Raw genomic sequence first — 17,544 nt, 5'->3', positions numbered from 1 at the left:
AACAACTGTTAAAGTCACGAATAATAAATTCATTGATAAATATGGAGTATACATGTAGTTATTTACAATGTCAAGATATGTGCGTGTTATAGCAAGCAGCCATGCTCAACTAAAATCTGCTGTATGTAGTTTAGACTAGTTTTAGCTAGTTTTAACTAGTATATCAGTCATATACAATTTAAAAAGACGGGATTTCTCAATAAAACAATGCACGTCCTCAAATATTCGTCTACACTTTTTTTGGTTTGTTTTTGTTTAACGTCCTATTAACAGCCAGGGTCATTTAAGGACGTGCCAGGTTTTGGAGGTGGAGGAAAGCCGGAGTACCCAGAGAAAAACCACTGACCTACGGTCAGTACCTGGCAACTGCCCCACGTAGGTTTCGAACTAGCAACCCAGAGGTGGAGGGCTAGTGATAAAGTGTCGGGACATCTTCATCTACACTACCATCCATACAAATCTTAATACACTTATGACTCGTTGAAATTATATAAATGCATCACAGAATTTTACTTTGCAATTTCTTGAAGATAATAAATTCATCAGTGACAATGGCAGTTTGTTGTGAAAGCAATTTACCTTGATAAAGTTTCATTAGGGTCAATGAAGTGAGCTACTTTCCAAGGTACCCCAAAAATTAATAAAAAAAATTTTTTTTTTTTTTTTTTTTAAATCTGTATCAAAACATTATCCTTTTCAATAATTGTTATTCTGAAAGAATACACTCTCAATTTAACAAAATTTTCAGAAGACGTAATATTGCTAAGATGTTGCATTTTGAGATTTGGATATCATTTTAAAATAACCTGATTGACTATTGGTAGACTATACAAGAATTCCACGGAAGTGGATAGTGTCGCCTGCGCAGCAAGCCAGATGAATTAAAAAAAAACAGCTTAGATATTCATTGTATCTATTCCAAGTGTAATTTGTATGATTTGCCGGAGAGATTCCGATGCAATGAATAAACTATCGAATGATACAGTGCATTCCTCTTTATATCATGTTGCATTTGTCAGTCAGGTATGTGACATTAAGAGAAACATGTTTTTCCCCACTAACTCTAGTACATTCCCATCTCCATAACTAAAAGTTAGCTATTCAATGTACATATACATTGTATATACATGAAGATGTTTCAAAATTTGAGTGGTTTTCATACAGAAACCAGTATATTTTTTTTTACAGTTTTACGCATGGAAACCAATTTTCTATAAATAGAAACAGTGACCTTGACCTTTGAACATCGAACCTGAAAGCAATCCAAAGCAAGCACTTCCTGTAAGAAAACAATGCATCAAGTTTGCATTTTTCCAAGGGACCTCAAGTTATCGCATGTAAACCAATTTTCTATTAATAGTTACAGTTACCTCGACCTTTGACCTTTGAACCTGAAAAGCAATCCCAAGCAAGCACTTTTGGTAAGGAAGCGCTGTATGAAGTTTGAGTTTGATTGGCCAAAGGGAACTCAAGTTGTCGCACGGAAACCATTGTGTGGACGGCGCCGACATAGTGATACCTATATGTCGCCTTTTTCCGGCGACATAAAAACCAGACAAAACACTATAATAAACAATAATATATTCATATTTACTGAATTTAAAAACATTACCTGTCAAGTGTATAGCAACTTATGGAGGTCGGGATAGTTGTAGGCCCTAAGTTTATAGCAATGTGAGTGTGGTTGCCTAACTATTAAGATGAGTAATAATTTTTGTTTATTTATTATTTAAGAGGAGACATTCCAAAACGGTAATGGGATACTGTTTCATGTTCAGCAGAGCAAGGTACGAGCTGGACTATTAATAAAATTGTGATGGTTATAATTAAAATTTGAATTTTCACAAGATTTCCAATTTAATAAAAAAAAAAATCCAGATGGTCATTCTCACCGAACATCTAACGACATCTAATAAGGGGTCACGTCATGATGACCTTTTGGATTAACCAATCATATTACTACTCACAAAATCTTGGAAGTGAATTTTGTACATGTATGTACGAAATGGCATGACTAGAGTGCATAGCTTGCATAATCTGTCAATCTGTTTCAAGTCATTTCGTCCAACGAAGCATATAGCTATGTTAATTATATACATGCTGTACCGAAATGGTTAGCTTCAGATACTTGATGGGACAAATGGGTGAGATCGAAGACATATCGAAAAATTGACAATTCGCCCTGAAAGTGAAATATTGAGGTAACAAAGGTCACCAGAACGTGACCCATTATATGATGTCGTGAGATGTAACGTAGTGAGAATGATCATCTATATTTTAATTAGAGTTTCGAAATTAATAGAGTAATATTTGCTCTTCTGTTACGTTCTGATTTGAGAATTGACGGATTCACACATCATTGACAATATTTCTTCCCAGGTATATTGTAATTCTGCACGAGGGAGAATTAAAAATACCAGAATTAACAAAATCGATCTATCACCTCAATTCTACCAATATTAGTCAAATGTTGGTGGGACAAATACATTTTTCCCAAATACTATATTTTTTTCATCACTAACTATACAGATATTTTTATGTCCTCACACTACCGTCTTCAGTAATGACCAGGTGTTTTTCTCAAACTTCATGCACTGACAACTATCAACTTGTGTACGAGTTCGTAGTTCAACTACTCGAGGTCAAAAATGAGGTCATCGTTAGTATAAATAGATTTTGATGTCCTCGCTCTACTTACTTAATGAGATGGCCCAATTGTCCTGAACTTCATCTAATGAAACCGCCGAGGTCAATATTGAGGTCACTGTCACTACAAATAGATTTTTTTGAAGTTCTCACTCTACCAACTTCATTAATAATCAAATTTTCCTGAAACTTCATAAACTTAAATACAACTATGACCTCTTGTATGAAATTGCATCTCACCCATCTGGGGTCAAAATTGAGGTCTCTGCTAGCTGTTACTATAAATAGATGTCCAACATCCACACTCTGTCGACTTCTTTAATCATGTATACTTGTCCTAAAACTCCATACACTTACAACTATGATTTCTTGAATTAATTTGCATGTTAATCTCCTTGAATCCAAACTGAGGTCTTTCTTATTATAGATTTTTCTACTATCTTCGCTAATTATCATATATAAACAGTTATGCTGCTTTAAAATCTTCCACAACTGTTATTTCTTGTTATAATATAAAGTAGCTTTCCCGAGCGACATTGTGATTAGACAATTCTTACCAGCTTTTGTTGGGTATTGGTCAATGTTTAATGGCGAGAGGTTTCATATCGCTCGAGGTTCCTTCTATTGTGTGATATATAGGGTACGGTTGAATTTTAAAATGGACTTCTGAACCATGTGGAAGAGAGATTATACATACAGAGTCAATTACTGTATTGTAACTTACCAATTTTGTTTTTATCATCGATTGACTGAAACACGCCATTATTGTTTAGACATCCGTCCAAACATATCGATATATTGTGTCAAATATCTATGATTTTTGAAGTTTCATTGCTTGTGCATTAGTCACACTAAGTTAATCTAAAAACTCCCCATTGGCACTCTAATTACAACAACTTAGAAATCCGAGATAATTGTCTCTGAATGGATGAAACTTGTCCACGGGATGTTGGTAACAATAGATTATGGGGTTGAGGGATACAGCAAGAATGACCGGGATTTGATTTTACAACAATTTGTCGTTGATGGTGATATCATGTTTATAAGTGTAAGAAGCTTCAATAAAATTGGATCTTTAATAAACTCAGAAGAGGAGAACATCGACACTTTTCAATAACAGTGACCTCGTTTTTTGACCTAGAGTGGTTGATGAAAGAAGTTTTACAGGACATTAGGGACAATGGTCAGTAAATTGAGGACGTCATTTAGTTAAAGTACATACTTATACCCTATCCATCACCACCCTTACGAGGATCATAGAAGAGGCCCAGAGGGCATGTTTCTCTCAAATGGATATTGCAGTGATTATGGCAAAATACTCTACTTATCTACAGATGGATTTCAAAGAACTTTCTATATTTCCCCTATTAGCACCCTACTCCTCGGGCCCATGGGAGTCACGGGGGTCGAGTGGTTAAGGTGTCTCGACACATTATCACTGGCCCTCCACCTCTGGGATGCGAGTTCGAAACCCACGTTTGGCAGTTGCCAGGTACTGACCGTAGGCCGGTGGTTTTTCTCCGGGTACTCCGGCTTTCCTCCACCTCCAAAACCTGGCACGTCTTTAAATGACCCTGGCTGTTAATAGGACGTAAAACAAAACAAACTAAAACATAAGACATTTTATACAAATTCGAATTCGTATCTCTTTTTCCGAGGATCCTTTCAATCCTTCAGAGGTAGGATTTTAAAGAATCTGCTATTCCCCCCCCCCCCCCCCCCCCCCCTTTAGGGCCCCACCTTTTATGGGGGCAGGCAGTTTAAACAAAATTGGTTCCCCTTCATCTAGGGATGCTTATGACCAAATATACTGTAGATCAAATCCTTTCCCTTTTATAGAAGAATCTATAACAATTTGCAAAATTTGCGTTTTGGTCCCCTCCCCCCAGGTCACTATGGGTCATACTCTACAAATTGGTTCCACTTCACCCAAGGATACTTCAGACTATATCTGTACCAAAGTCATGTCCATTATTAAAAGATTGGGCCCCGCCCTCATGCCCTACCTACAGGGGCCAGTCACTATTCATGCAAAATTTGTCCTACCCAACGGATGCTTCTAAAGAAATTTTACAAATTCCATTTAAATATGGTAAAAATCCATTGACTTGCTCATGCATATGACTAGTAGTGATTTAAAGGACTTAACTCTATTTCCCCTACTGGGCCCCACATCCTCCAGCCGCAGGGACCAGAGTCAATCTCAACGTCCCTCCAGCCCAAGGGACCAGTCAACCCCAACGTTCCTCCAGCCCCAGTCAATCTCAACGTCCCTCCAGTCCCAGGGACCAGAGTCAACCCCAACGTCCCTCCAGCCCCAGGGATCAGAATCAATCCCAACGTCCCTCCAGCCCAAGGGACCAGAGTCAACCCCAACATCCCTCCAGCCCCAGTCAACCACAACGTTCCTCCAGCCCCAGTCAATCTCAACGTCCCTCCAGTCCCAGGGACCAGAGTCAACCCCAACGTCCCTCCAGTCCCAGGGACCAGAGTAAACACCAACGTCCCTCCAGTCCCAGAGACCAGAGTCAAGCCCAACGTCCCTCCAGCCCCAGGGACCAGAGTCAACCCAAACATCCCTCCAGCCCAAGGGACCAGAGTCAACCCCAACATCCCTCCAGCCCAAGGGACCAGAGTCAACCCCAACGTCCCTCCAGTCCCAGAGACCAGAGTAAACACCAACGTCCCTCCAGTCCCAGAGACCAGAGTCAAGCCCCAACGTCCCTCCAGCCCAAGGGACCAGAGTCAACCCCAACATCCCTCCAGCCCAAGGGATCAGAGTCAACCCCAACGTTCCTCCAGTCCCAGAATCAACCTCAACGTCCCTCCATCCCCAGGGACCAGTTAACCCCAACGTCCCTCCAGCCCAGGGGACTAGAGTCAACCTCAACGTCATTCCAGCCCCAGGGACCAGATCAACCCCAAAGTCCCTCCAGTCCCAGTGACCGGAGTCAACCTGAACGTCCCTCCAGCCCCAGAGTAAACACCAACGTCCCTCCAGTCCCAGAGACCAGAGTCAAGCCCAACGTCCCTCCAGCCCCAGGGACCAGTCAACCCAAACATCCCTCCAGCCCCAGGGACCAGATCAACCCCAACGTCCCTCCAGTCCCAGGGACCAGAGTCAAGCCCAACGTCCCTCCAGCCCCAGGGACCAGAGTCAACCCCAACATCCCTCCAGTCCCAGAATCAACCTCAACGTCCCTCCAGCCCCAGAGACCAGAGTCAACCCCAACATCCCTCCAGCCCCAGAGACCAGAGTCAACCCCAACGTCCCTCCAGTCCCAGGGACCAGAGTCAACCTCAACGTCCCTCCAGTCCCAGGGACCAGATCAACCCCAACGTCCCTCCAGTCCAAGAATCAACCTCAACGTCCCTCCAGCCCCAGAGACCAGAGTCAACCCCAACGTCCCTCCAGCCCCAGAGTCAACCCCAACGTCCCTCCAGTCCTAGGGACCAGAGTCAACCTCAACGTCCCTCCAGTCCCAGGGACCAGATCAACCCCAACGTCCCTCCAGTCCCAGAATCAACCTCAACGTCCCTCCAGTCCCAGGGACCAGAGTCAACCCCAACATCTCTCCAGCCCAAGGGACCAGAGTCAACCCCAACGTCCCCCCAGCCCCAGTCAACTCCATCGTCCCTCTAGCCCCAGGGACCAGTCAACCCCAACGTCCCTCCAGTCCCAGAATCAACCTCAACATCCCTCCAGTCCCAGGGACCAGTCAACCCCAACGTCCCTCCAGTCCCAGAATCAACCTCAACGTCCCTCCAGTCCCAGGGACCAGAGTCAACCCCATCGTCCCTCTAGCCCCAGGGACCAGAGTCAACCCCAACATCCCTCCAGTCCCAGGGACCAGAGTCAACTCCATCGTCCCTCCAGTCCCAGGGACCAGAGTCAACCCCAACATCCCTCCAGTCCCAGGGACCAGAATCAACACCAACGTCCCTCCAGTCCCAGAATCAACCTCAACGTCCCTCCAGTCCCAGGGACCAGAGTCAACCCCATCGTCCCTCTAGCCCCAGGGACCAGAGTCAACCCCAACATCCCTCCAGTCCCAGGGACCAGAGTCAACTCCATCGTCCCTCCAGCCCCAGGGACCAGAGTCAACCCCAACATCCCTCCAGTCCCAGGGACCAGAGTCAACCCCAACATCCCTCCAGTCCCAGGGACGTCCAGAGTCACCAATTTACAGTAAACATGATTTGTTTCCCTTCCTTAAGGCTACTTCAGACCAAATTTGGTCCAAATCCATTCACTCGTTCATGACTACTGGGATGAAGCTATTTAAAGGAAAAGTTGACAGATGACGAATGAATTAAAAGGACCAACGGACGTCACACAATGCCATGAGCTCAATGACAACATATTGTGATTTTGTTTGGTTTGTTTTTGTTTAACGTCCTATTAACAGCCAGGGTCATTTCAGGTGGAGGAAAGCTGGAGTACCCGGATAAAAACCACCCGCCTACGGTCAGTTCCTGGCAACTGCCCCACTTAAGTTTTGAACTCGCAACCCGGAGGTGGAGGGCTAGTGATAAAGTGTCGGGACACCTTAACCACTCGGTGATATAAATGTGGTAAATAAAGACGAACACACATCGTATGTTGAACGGTGGTATCACCTTCATTTATAAAATGATCAAGATATTGTAACAATTCATATACATTAACAGTTCAACCTAGCTATCTCATGCACTCAGGGTAAAACTTTTAACTTTTAATTCATTCTGCTACCAAAACTACATTGTATATAGATTTTAAGCAGCATTTTAACAACCTTTGAGATAGCGTAACGTCTTCTAAGAAAAGTCTCCCCGTACAAAATGTACCGTTTACGTCTCCCGGATCAAATAAATTCCGAAATGCACTCCTCCTTACAATGCAAAACATCTTCCTAAGGATCAAAGTTAATCAATAATATTGTTTTATTTGTAAACCAACAAAGTTTCTCATGTGAGTTTACTGTAGCACCAACGGATGTCGGCCTTGGAGCATTGATCTGGTCAAACCAAACTCAAGGCCGTTTTTACACACAATTTTTTACAATAATCATAGTACATTTCACTTTTCATTGTTCAGTGCTCATTTGACCATTTTCTTGAGGTCTTTGAATTCACAGACGCATCTCTTCCAATTTGGAGAAAGTACATGTACATTTCGAATATCCATATCTCTTCGTAATTTTCCATATGAATGAAACACAGATTCGCATTATGACGACTTTTCAAGACTAAATACATCATTGATTATCGCAAAACAATCTTTATCGTATTGAATACTACTGTGAATATCTTCAAAATTTTGTTTACTTTGACAAACTCGTCCAAACATCAAGGATTTCCATTTCATTCCAACAACTTCAAAACCAATGTTGACATAATCCTAGCCCAATGTTACGTTCAGTGGTAATGTATTGGTTCAAACAAATTGTTCTCGTTGCTGAATCATCGCATCCATTTGTTATGTTGTTGGTGAGATCTGTAGCAGATCAAAGGGTAAGATTGTCGAATGAACCTCTCTTTTGTAATCGTAGAAAATCAGCATTGTATCATTATACATGTGGATTTTAAGCCAAAATCATCAAGTTGAAGCCCTCGTGGTAAAATCCTGTATCCACGTCTTGGTGAAATACTATCTTTATCATTGGTGAAACACCTTCACAATCTGTCACAATCACACACAATTCTAATGAATTGTTCACAAGTAAAAACTACAGAGATTCGCGTGTGTTTTGTCACACAGTAATCATAGATTTACTGTGCTGTAGTCAAGTTCCCATGTCATTCAGATCACATTCGCAGATTTGGCGACAGATGACATCAATATTCACAGACCTCGGTGTCGACAGATGGCGTCAATGATCACAGGCCTAGGTGTCGACAGATGGCGTCAATGATCACAGGCCTAGGTGTCGACATATGACATCAATGGGTTTCACACATCCCGAATCTGTTGTTGTAGGCTAACTAACTTTTCCCCTGAACATTCCTGATAGAGTGATCTGAAACACAAAAATATTCTTAATTACTTTTTAATTAACCTGTTATCATTGACATAACACCCGTCACATAACTACCCTGTTATCAGTGTAATAACACCCATCACATAACTACCCTGTTATCAGTGTAATAACACCAATCACATAACTACCCTGTTATCAGTGTCATAACACCCATCCCACAACACATAACTACCCTGTTATCAGTGTCATAACACCCATCCCACAACACATAACTACCCTGTTATCAGTGTTATAACACCCATCACATAACTACTCTGTTATCAGTGTCATAACAACCATCACATAACTACCCTGCTATCAGTGTAATAACACCCATCACATAACTACCCTGTTATCAGTGTCATAACACCCATCACATAACTACCCTGTTATCAGTGTCATAACACCCATCACATAACTACCCTGTTATCAGTGTCATAACACCCATCACATAACTACCCTGTTATCAGTGTCATAACACCCATCACATAACTACCCTGTTATCAGTGTCATAACACCCATCACATAACTACCCTGTTATCAGTGTTATAACACCCATCACATAACCACCCTGTTATCAGTGTCATAACACCCATCACAAAACTACCCTGTTTTCAGTGTAATAACACCCATCACATAACTACCCTGTTATCAGTGTTATAACACCCATCACACATAACTACCTTGTTATCAGTGTTATAACACCCATCACACATAACTACCCTGTTATCAGTGTTATAACACCCATCACACATAACTACCCTGTTATCAGTGTTATAACACCCATCACATAACTACCCTGTTATCAGTGTAATAACACCAATCACATAACTACCCTGTTATCAGTGTAATAACACCCATCACATAACTACCCTGTTATCAGTGTTATAACACCCATCACACATAACTACCCTGTTATCAGTGTTATAACACCCCTCACATAACCACCCTGTTATCAGTGTTATTACATCCATCACATAACTACCCTGTTATCAGTGTAATAACACCCCTCACATAACACCCTGTTATCAGTGTAATAACACCCATCACATAACTACCCTGTTATCTGTGTAATAACACCCATCACATAACTACCCTGTTATCTGTGTAATAACACCCATCACATAACTACCCTGTTATCAGTGTTATAACACCCATCACATAACTACCCTGTTATCAGTGTCATAACACCCATCACATAACTATCCTGTTATCAGTGTAATAACACCCATCACATAACTACCCTGTTATCAGTGTTATAACACCCATCATATAACTACCCTGTTATCGGTGTAATAACAGCAGTTTTTCAATTTTATTTCAATCATTTTCTGTACGGGTTAAAACGACTTCAGTAATTAAGGTACAATCATTTTCTGTACAGGTTAAAACGACTTCAGTAAGGTATAATCATTTTCTGTGGAAGTTAAAATGATTAAAATCATGGTGTTAAGTTTTAAAATATTTAACCTCAGAACGAGAAATCTCTGTCCACACAGTCCTGTTTACCCACCTGACAAGCCGGAGTCGTGTTGTGTTCTCTTCGAACTCCCTCGATTTTTTTACTGCCACTCGGATTATCTGTAGACATAGAAAATAAATATTTAACAAATTCTCAGGGGCCTTTTTTGACAGGCCTTTGAAACATATTTTTTAAATTTTATTTTGTGACCTTGAAATATTTTCATTTTCAAAAAAACTTGGTTTTAATTTTGTTCATCGTCGTTGTCGTCATCATGATTAAAGGTCTTTATCTTATTCAGAAGAAGTTGTTAGAGTATTTAACTAGGTTGTCTTCTATAACCTTGAATACATGTGTCAAGGTCACTTATTTAGAAAATTTCCCCGGATTCATGCCTGGAACAAAACCAAATAGAATGATCCTTGACCTTGTGGTTCATTAGAAGAAGTTGTTTGACCTTTTCAACATATTAGACCTCTGTGATAGATGAAAGACCACAGGTGGATGAGCTGATGTGAAACAGATTTACCCCAAAGCTTGGTCTACGTGATATAAACAGATTTACCACAAAGCTTGGTCTATGTGATATAAACAGATTTACCACAAAGCTTGGTCTATGTGATATAAACAGATTTACCACAAAGCTTGGTCTATGTGATATAAACAGATTTACCCCAAAGCTGGGTCTATGTGATATAAACAGATTTACCACAAAGCTTGGTCTATGTGATATAAACAGATTTACCACAAAGCTTGGTCTATGTGATATAAACAGATTTACCACAAAGCTCCGTCTTTGTGATATAAACAGATTTACCCCAAAGCTCGGTCTATGTGATATAAACAGATTTACCCCAAAGCTCGGTCTATGTGATATAAACAGATTTACCCCAAAGCTTGGTCTATGTGATATAAACAGATTTACCCCAAAGCTTGGTCTATGTGATATAAACAGATTTACCACAAAGCTTGGTCTATGTGATATAAACAGATTTACCACAAAGCTCGGTCTATGTGATATAAACAGATTTACCACAAAGCTCGGTCTATGTGATATAAACAGATTTACCCCAAAGCTCCGTCTTTGTGATATAAACAGATTTACACCAAAGCTCGGTCTATGTGATACAAACAGATTTACCCCAAAGTTTGGTCTATATCATATAAACAGATATACCCCAAAGCTCCATCTTTAATGTGATATAGCCCTGTCTACCTGTGACCTGGTATTGTTGGTATGATAGCAATCATTCACATCTAGACAACAAAAACATAATTCATAAATGAAGTGGCACACATTATTTCTATGTATTCTAGGTCATCAACCATCAAAGGCTTTTTCATAGATCCTTACCTCGTCAGGGATGTTGGCTAATTTTGCTGCGTTGAAGCCGTAACTTTTGGGACATGCTCCGTGAGAGAGTTTGTAGAGGAAGGTGATGGTCTCCTGGGTAGGGTCGGTCTCATCTTCATTCTCCACCATACATGCCTAAAATGTACAGGATTTGTGTGTAAACATTCCTCTAGAATTAGTTAGTCATGATACCTAAATCATTTTTCCTTCAATGTCAATATTAATAAGTTTCTTTATTTGCTGGATGTACACCTCAACAACATATGTGATGTTAAGGTAATTTTGAGACAGGGTTTCCTTGTAGTAGCTGGTGGCTAGCTCGCTTAACAAGATATGGAAAGTCAGAGTAATTTTGAGACTGGGTTTCCTTGTAGTAGCTGGTGGCTAGCTCGCTTAACAAGATATGGAAAGTCAGGGTCATTTTCAGACTGGGTTTCCTTGTAGTAGCTGATAGCTAGTTCGCTGAACAAGATATGGAATGTCAGGGTAATTTTCAGACTTCATTTCTTTGTAGTAGCTGGTGGCTAGCTCAATGAACAAGATATGGAAAGTCAGGGTCATTTTCAGACTTCGTTTCTTTGTAGTAGCTGGTGGCTAGCTCAATGAACAAGATACGAGAAGCGTATTGCAAGCTATTCAGAGCATCAGTGTAACATGGACACCATCACAACAGCACATGATGCCATGTTAATGTTAGACAATCTTCGTAATACATGTAACTACGTGCTCCCGATACATACCATGTGACCCAGTCGGATGTTAGGGTCATGTGAAAACTCCTCAACCAATGAATGGTAGTGTGTGGAGAAAAGCGTGCGACAGCAAACTCGTCTGGAGAGCTCATTAACAACGGAACAGGCAATAGCCGTTCCATCATAAGTAGCTGTGCCTCTTCCTAGTAAAAAAAATATAATTTCACCAAGTATTAATTCTCCACACATCACAGTAAAATACAATATCCCTCGAGTGTTAATTCTCCACACATCACAGTAAAATACAATATCCCTCGAGTGTTAATTCTCCACACATCACAGTAAAATACAATATCCCTCGAGTGTTAATTCTCCACACATCACAGTAAAATACAATATCCCTCGAGTGTTAATTCTCCACACATCCCAGTAAAATACAATATCCCTCGAGTGTTAATTCTCCACACATCCCAGTAAAATACAACATCCCTCGAGTGTTAACTCTCCACACATCCCAGTAAAATACAACGTCCCTCAAGTGTTAATTCTCAACACATCACAGTAAAATACAACGTCCCTCAAGTGTTAATTCTCAACACATCACAGTAAAATACAACGTCCCTCAAGTGTTAATTCTCAACACATCACAGTAAAATACAACGTCCCTCAAATGTTAATTCTCAACACATCACAGTAAAATACAACGTCCCTCAAGTGTTAATTCTCAACACATCACAGTAAAATACAACGTCCCTCGAGTGTTAATTCTCAACACATCACAGTAAAATACAACGTCCCTCGAGTGTTAATTCTCAACACATCACAGTAAAATACAACGTCCCTCAAGTGTTAATTCTCAACACATCACAGTAAAATACAATGTCCCTCGAGTGTTAATTCTCCACACATCACAGTAAAATACAATATCCCTCGAGTGTTAATTCTCCACACATCACAGTAAAACACAACGTCCCTCAAGTGTTTATTCTCCTAAGCCTCGTTTATGTAAAATATGGCTGCCTTCCCCAAATGATTTTCAAGCAAAATTTCGATATAATCCATTTAGGCCTTAGAGAGGAGCAGTATTTTAAAGTTCCCCTTTTAGGGCCCCATGCCACTGTCCCTAGTGGTCAGACCAGCCTCATTTACATAAATCATTACTACCCCACCGCAACGGTATTTCAGACCAAATTTGGTCAAAACCAGGTTTGGCATTTAGGAGGAGTAGCAATTTTGAAGTAAAAGTTTACGCACGGCGCCTGTCAACGCACACGATGACAAACGACACATAATGGCTATAGGTCATCTTAAACCTTTGGGTCAGATGACTGAAAGGTAACGGAAAGAAAATGAGAGAAAAGATCACGAAAACTGAATGACATCCACACAGAAAGGAAAAACAGACTTACCTAGTTCATCCATGAGTACTAAGGAATGTCGTGTGGCATGCTGTAAGATAGCCGAAGTCTCGCTCAACTCCACAAAAAAGGTGCTCTCACCTACAAACAGACATTTTTTGATATCTAAGAATTCTTCCTCAACATTTTAGCAGATATTTTGCAGGATGAATGTCCCGAGATAATTCCTACAGTGAAACAGTTATACAAGTCAGGAGCAAGAGGCCCAAAGGACCTGAATCACTAAAATGGCCAGTAATGAAAAATGGTAAAATTACTACAGTCAAACCTCGATGATTCAAACTTCCTTGATTAAAATATCTCGCTTTATCAAACTTTTTGCTTGGTCCCGAATTTCCTAACTATATAACGCTACTAACGAACCTATGTCTGATTCAAATTTTTACAAATCAAAGTTTTCAATGTATCAAACTTTTTTCTTGGACCGTTATGCATGATATTATAGGTAATTGACGTCTCATGATTCGAACAAAAAATTTACCTGTACTGACCACTAGACAGATGTTCTAGGAAATGGTTTATTGTAACATAACATGTCAGTGATGTTTTAGGAAATGGTTTACAATATTTCTTACAGAGGTGATATGATTCCCTGATGTATTTGTGAATCATAATACAGGGCTTTGTATAGTGACATAGTCAGTTAATGGCATTGAAATACCAAAAAAATACCTGTTCTTATAAAGATCAGTACCCTTGGTCTGCAAACTTGAAAATAAGATTCACACAGGAACTATTAACTATTTGGCCCTCGTGACCTTGAATAAGTCAAGGTCATTTATATGAGGAAACTTTATACTGTTCTGTCCTGGGTAACTACAGGAAAAATATCCAGCCTCTGGATCTTCTGGAAATAGAGAAACTTATTCCTGAAGTTTTTAACATATCCGGCTTCTGTGACCTTGAAATAAGGTCATGGTTAGTTATATGAGGAAATTTTAAGTTAGTCTTCCCCCGTGTTCGTCCTGCACAAATATTAGTATATAGTTGCTTATGGTTTTCAAGAAGTTAAAATCTGGCAGACGATTGGATGAGATATCCACTCCTACACCATACTAAAAGCTAGCTGGTACATTGTGCCATGTGAGCTACGAATCCTCAACCGTTTGGAAGTCTTTACTTCTCAGGAAATAATTTTGATCCACAATTAGACATGTTTTATACCAACCAGCCATAATTCTGTCTGTGGCTCCAAGTCTGGTAAATACACGATCCACAGGCGTCATACGGCACTTCTCAGCTGGTACGTAACACCCCTACGGCAACACAGAGAAACAAGCATTCTGAGAGGATTGCTAAAGCAATACATGTCCCCTAATGACCCCCGCTAAAAATAGTAACAATGACCTTGAGCTTGACAAAAAAAACCTGGAACTTGAACTTGATCTGTAGCTACTCATACTGAAGTTACATACCAACTTTCACATACATACCTTGAAGAGACAAGTACAGAAAACTGCGTGAACGGACTGACAGACGGACGGATGGGGAGAAAACCAAAAGTTCCCCCGGTTTCATGGGTAGAGGACTAATAAGAAATTATTTTTAAATAAGATTTAAGAAAGGTGAATGATCAGAGCCTCCATTAATACAAGTTAAGTCTCCTTCATCATGGGTGCTGACCAAATTAAACAATATCAATGCAGCTGTTCTGGACAAGTCCAAGTTTTAAGAAAGACTAGCAATAACTAGGGATGATGATTTTGACAGCATAGTGCTAATCTACCTGTCGTGTGTATCGGGGGAGAAAAACATGTCCAATGATTACGGTACAATACTCTCCCCTTACTACAAACTCTGATGATTACGATAAAATACTATCCCCTTACTACAAACTCAGATGATTACGATACAATACTATCCCCTTACTACAAACTCACGATTACGATACAATACTCTCCCCTTACTACAAACTCTGATGATTACGATAAAATACTATCCCCTTACTACAAACTAAGATGATTACGATACAATACTATCCCCTTACTACAAACTCAGATGATTACGATACAATACTATCCCCTTACTACAAACTCATGATTACGATACAATACCTCCCCCTTACTGCAAACTCTGATGATTACGATACAATACTATCCCCTTACTACAAACTCAGATGATTACGATACAATACTCTCCCCTTACTACAAACTCAGATGATTACGATACAATACTCCCCCCTTACTACAAACTCCGACCATTACGATACAATACTACCCCCTTACTACAAACTCCGACCATTACGATACAATACTACCCCCTTACTACAAACTCCGACCATTACGATACAATACTATCCCCTTACTACAAACTCACGATTACGATACAATACTCTCCCCTTACTGCAAACTCTGATGATTACGATACAATACTATCCCCTTACTACAAACTCCGATGATTACGATACAATACTATCCCCTTACTACAAACTCCGATGATTACGATACAATACTATCCCCTTACTACAAACTCCGATGATTACGATACAATACTCTCCCCTTACTACAAACTCCGATGATTACGATACAATACTATCCCCTTACTACAAACTCCGATGATTACGATACAATACTCTCCCCTTACTACAAACTCCGATGATTACGATATAATACTATCCCCTTACTACAAACTCCGATGATTACGATACAATACTATCCCCTTACTACAAATTCCGATGATTACGATACAATACTATCCCCTTACTACAAACTCCGACCATTACGATACAATACTCCCCCCTTACTACAAACTCTGACCATTACGATACTATACTCCCCCCTTACTACAAACTCACCATTTGGGCTATTACGGTAATGAGACCCACTTGTCTCATCAGCGTTGATTTACCGCCCATATTTGGTCCGGTCACCAGAATCACTTGACTGTCAGCATTGTATTCTTCTTCCTCGGTCTCCATTTCATTGTCCTGTAACAGTTAAAGTCATCAGGATCATTACATCACACCCGACAAAACGTTTTGTACATCAGACCTCGACAAAAACAAAACAAGAGGCCAAATGGGCCTGTATCGCTCACCTAGCTCTACAGCAACTTTGAAGTTGATCTAGGTCATTTCTGCAGATACTATGTCTGCCCCCCCCCCACAACAAAGCTCACTAATGAAATATTCAACCCCAGGGACAGACCCCCAGCTCAGTGAGCTCACTAATGAAATATTCAACCCCAGGGACAGACCCCCAGCTCAGTGAGCTCACTAATGAAATATTCAACCTCAATTTTCAACAACCAGTTCACTAATGAAATATTCAACACCAGGGTCTGACCCCCCAGCTCACTAATGAAATATTCAACACCAGGGTCTGACCCCCCAGCTCACTAATGAAATATTCAACACCAGGGTCTGACCCCCAGTTCACTAATAAAATATCTATTGAATTAAATCATTTTTATGTTAAACATTGCATTACAAAACCATGTACTGTAATCAACTATGTTAGGGATTGACCTTCATAAATGTCCAGTCGACAACCAAAATTTTGCCCTGGATACTGAATTAAAGTAATACTCCAGACCAGATACCGGACAACAAGATTTCGTACACTCACATCCTTCAGGCCGATAAGAGTATCGTTAGGTATGAAGTCTCCACCAGTAAAGGTCTTCGCTATACATGGATGACGTCCATCTCGGATCTCCAGGAATGGCTGAAATATAGTCAAACACATTATAACAGTATCAACAGTATTTACCCATCTCGGATCTCTAGGAATGGCTAAAATCAACAGTATTTACCCATCTCGGATCTCCAGGAATGGCTAAAATCAACAGTATTTACCCATCTCGGATCTCCAGGAATGGCTAAAATCAACAGTATTTACCCATCTCGGATCTCCAGGAATGGCTAAAATCAACAGTATTTACCAATCTCGGATCTCCAGGAATGGCTAAAATATAGTCAAATACATTATAACAGTTTCGACAGTATTTTACCCCGGCTAAAATTAGTCTTAAA

The 17,544-nt window shown here is 40.4% G+C and overlaps 2 protein-coding genes across 2 annotated transcripts in view; one reads left to right on the top strand and one right to left on the bottom strand.

Moving 5' to 3' along the window:
• Positions 1 to 6,839, top strand: part of LOC117316945 (sporozoite surface protein 2-like) — a 38,853-nt gene extending 32,014 nt beyond the window's left edge. The window contains exons 3-5 of the mRNA XM_033871724.1: positions 1,735 to 1,787; positions 4,829 to 5,317; positions 5,619 to 6,839. Coding sequence (XP_033727615.1) covers positions 1,735 to 1,787; positions 4,829 to 5,317; positions 5,619 to 6,839 — 1,763 coding nt within the window. The remainder of the gene's footprint in view (positions 1 to 1,734; positions 1,788 to 4,828; positions 5,318 to 5,618) is intronic.
• A 405-nt stretch (positions 6,840 to 7,244) lies between these two features.
• LOC117316548 (DNA mismatch repair protein Msh6-like) overlaps positions 7,245 to 17,544 on the bottom strand; it is a 65,790-nt gene continuing 55,490 nt past the window's right edge. The window contains 8 exon segments of the mRNA XM_033871186.1: positions 7,245 to 8,645; positions 10,159 to 10,226; positions 11,462 to 11,596; positions 12,202 to 12,356; positions 13,563 to 13,652; positions 14,740 to 14,827; positions 16,366 to 16,497; positions 17,138 to 17,236. Of these exon segments, the coding sequence (XP_033727077.1) occupies positions 8,579 to 8,645; positions 10,159 to 10,226; positions 11,462 to 11,596; positions 12,202 to 12,356; positions 13,563 to 13,652; positions 14,740 to 14,827; positions 16,366 to 16,497; positions 17,138 to 17,236 (834 nt within the window). The 3' untranslated portion in view covers positions 7,245 to 8,578.

This window comes from Pecten maximus, chromosome 18 (assembly GCF_902652985.1).
Source record: "Pecten maximus chromosome 18, xPecMax1.1, whole genome shotgun sequence".
NCBI classification, from domain to species: domain Eukaryota; kingdom Metazoa; phylum Mollusca; class Bivalvia; order Pectinida; family Pectinidae; genus Pecten; species Pecten maximus.
Note: the sequence above shows the minus strand (reverse complement) of the source record. Positions and strands in the feature narration are given on the sequence as shown.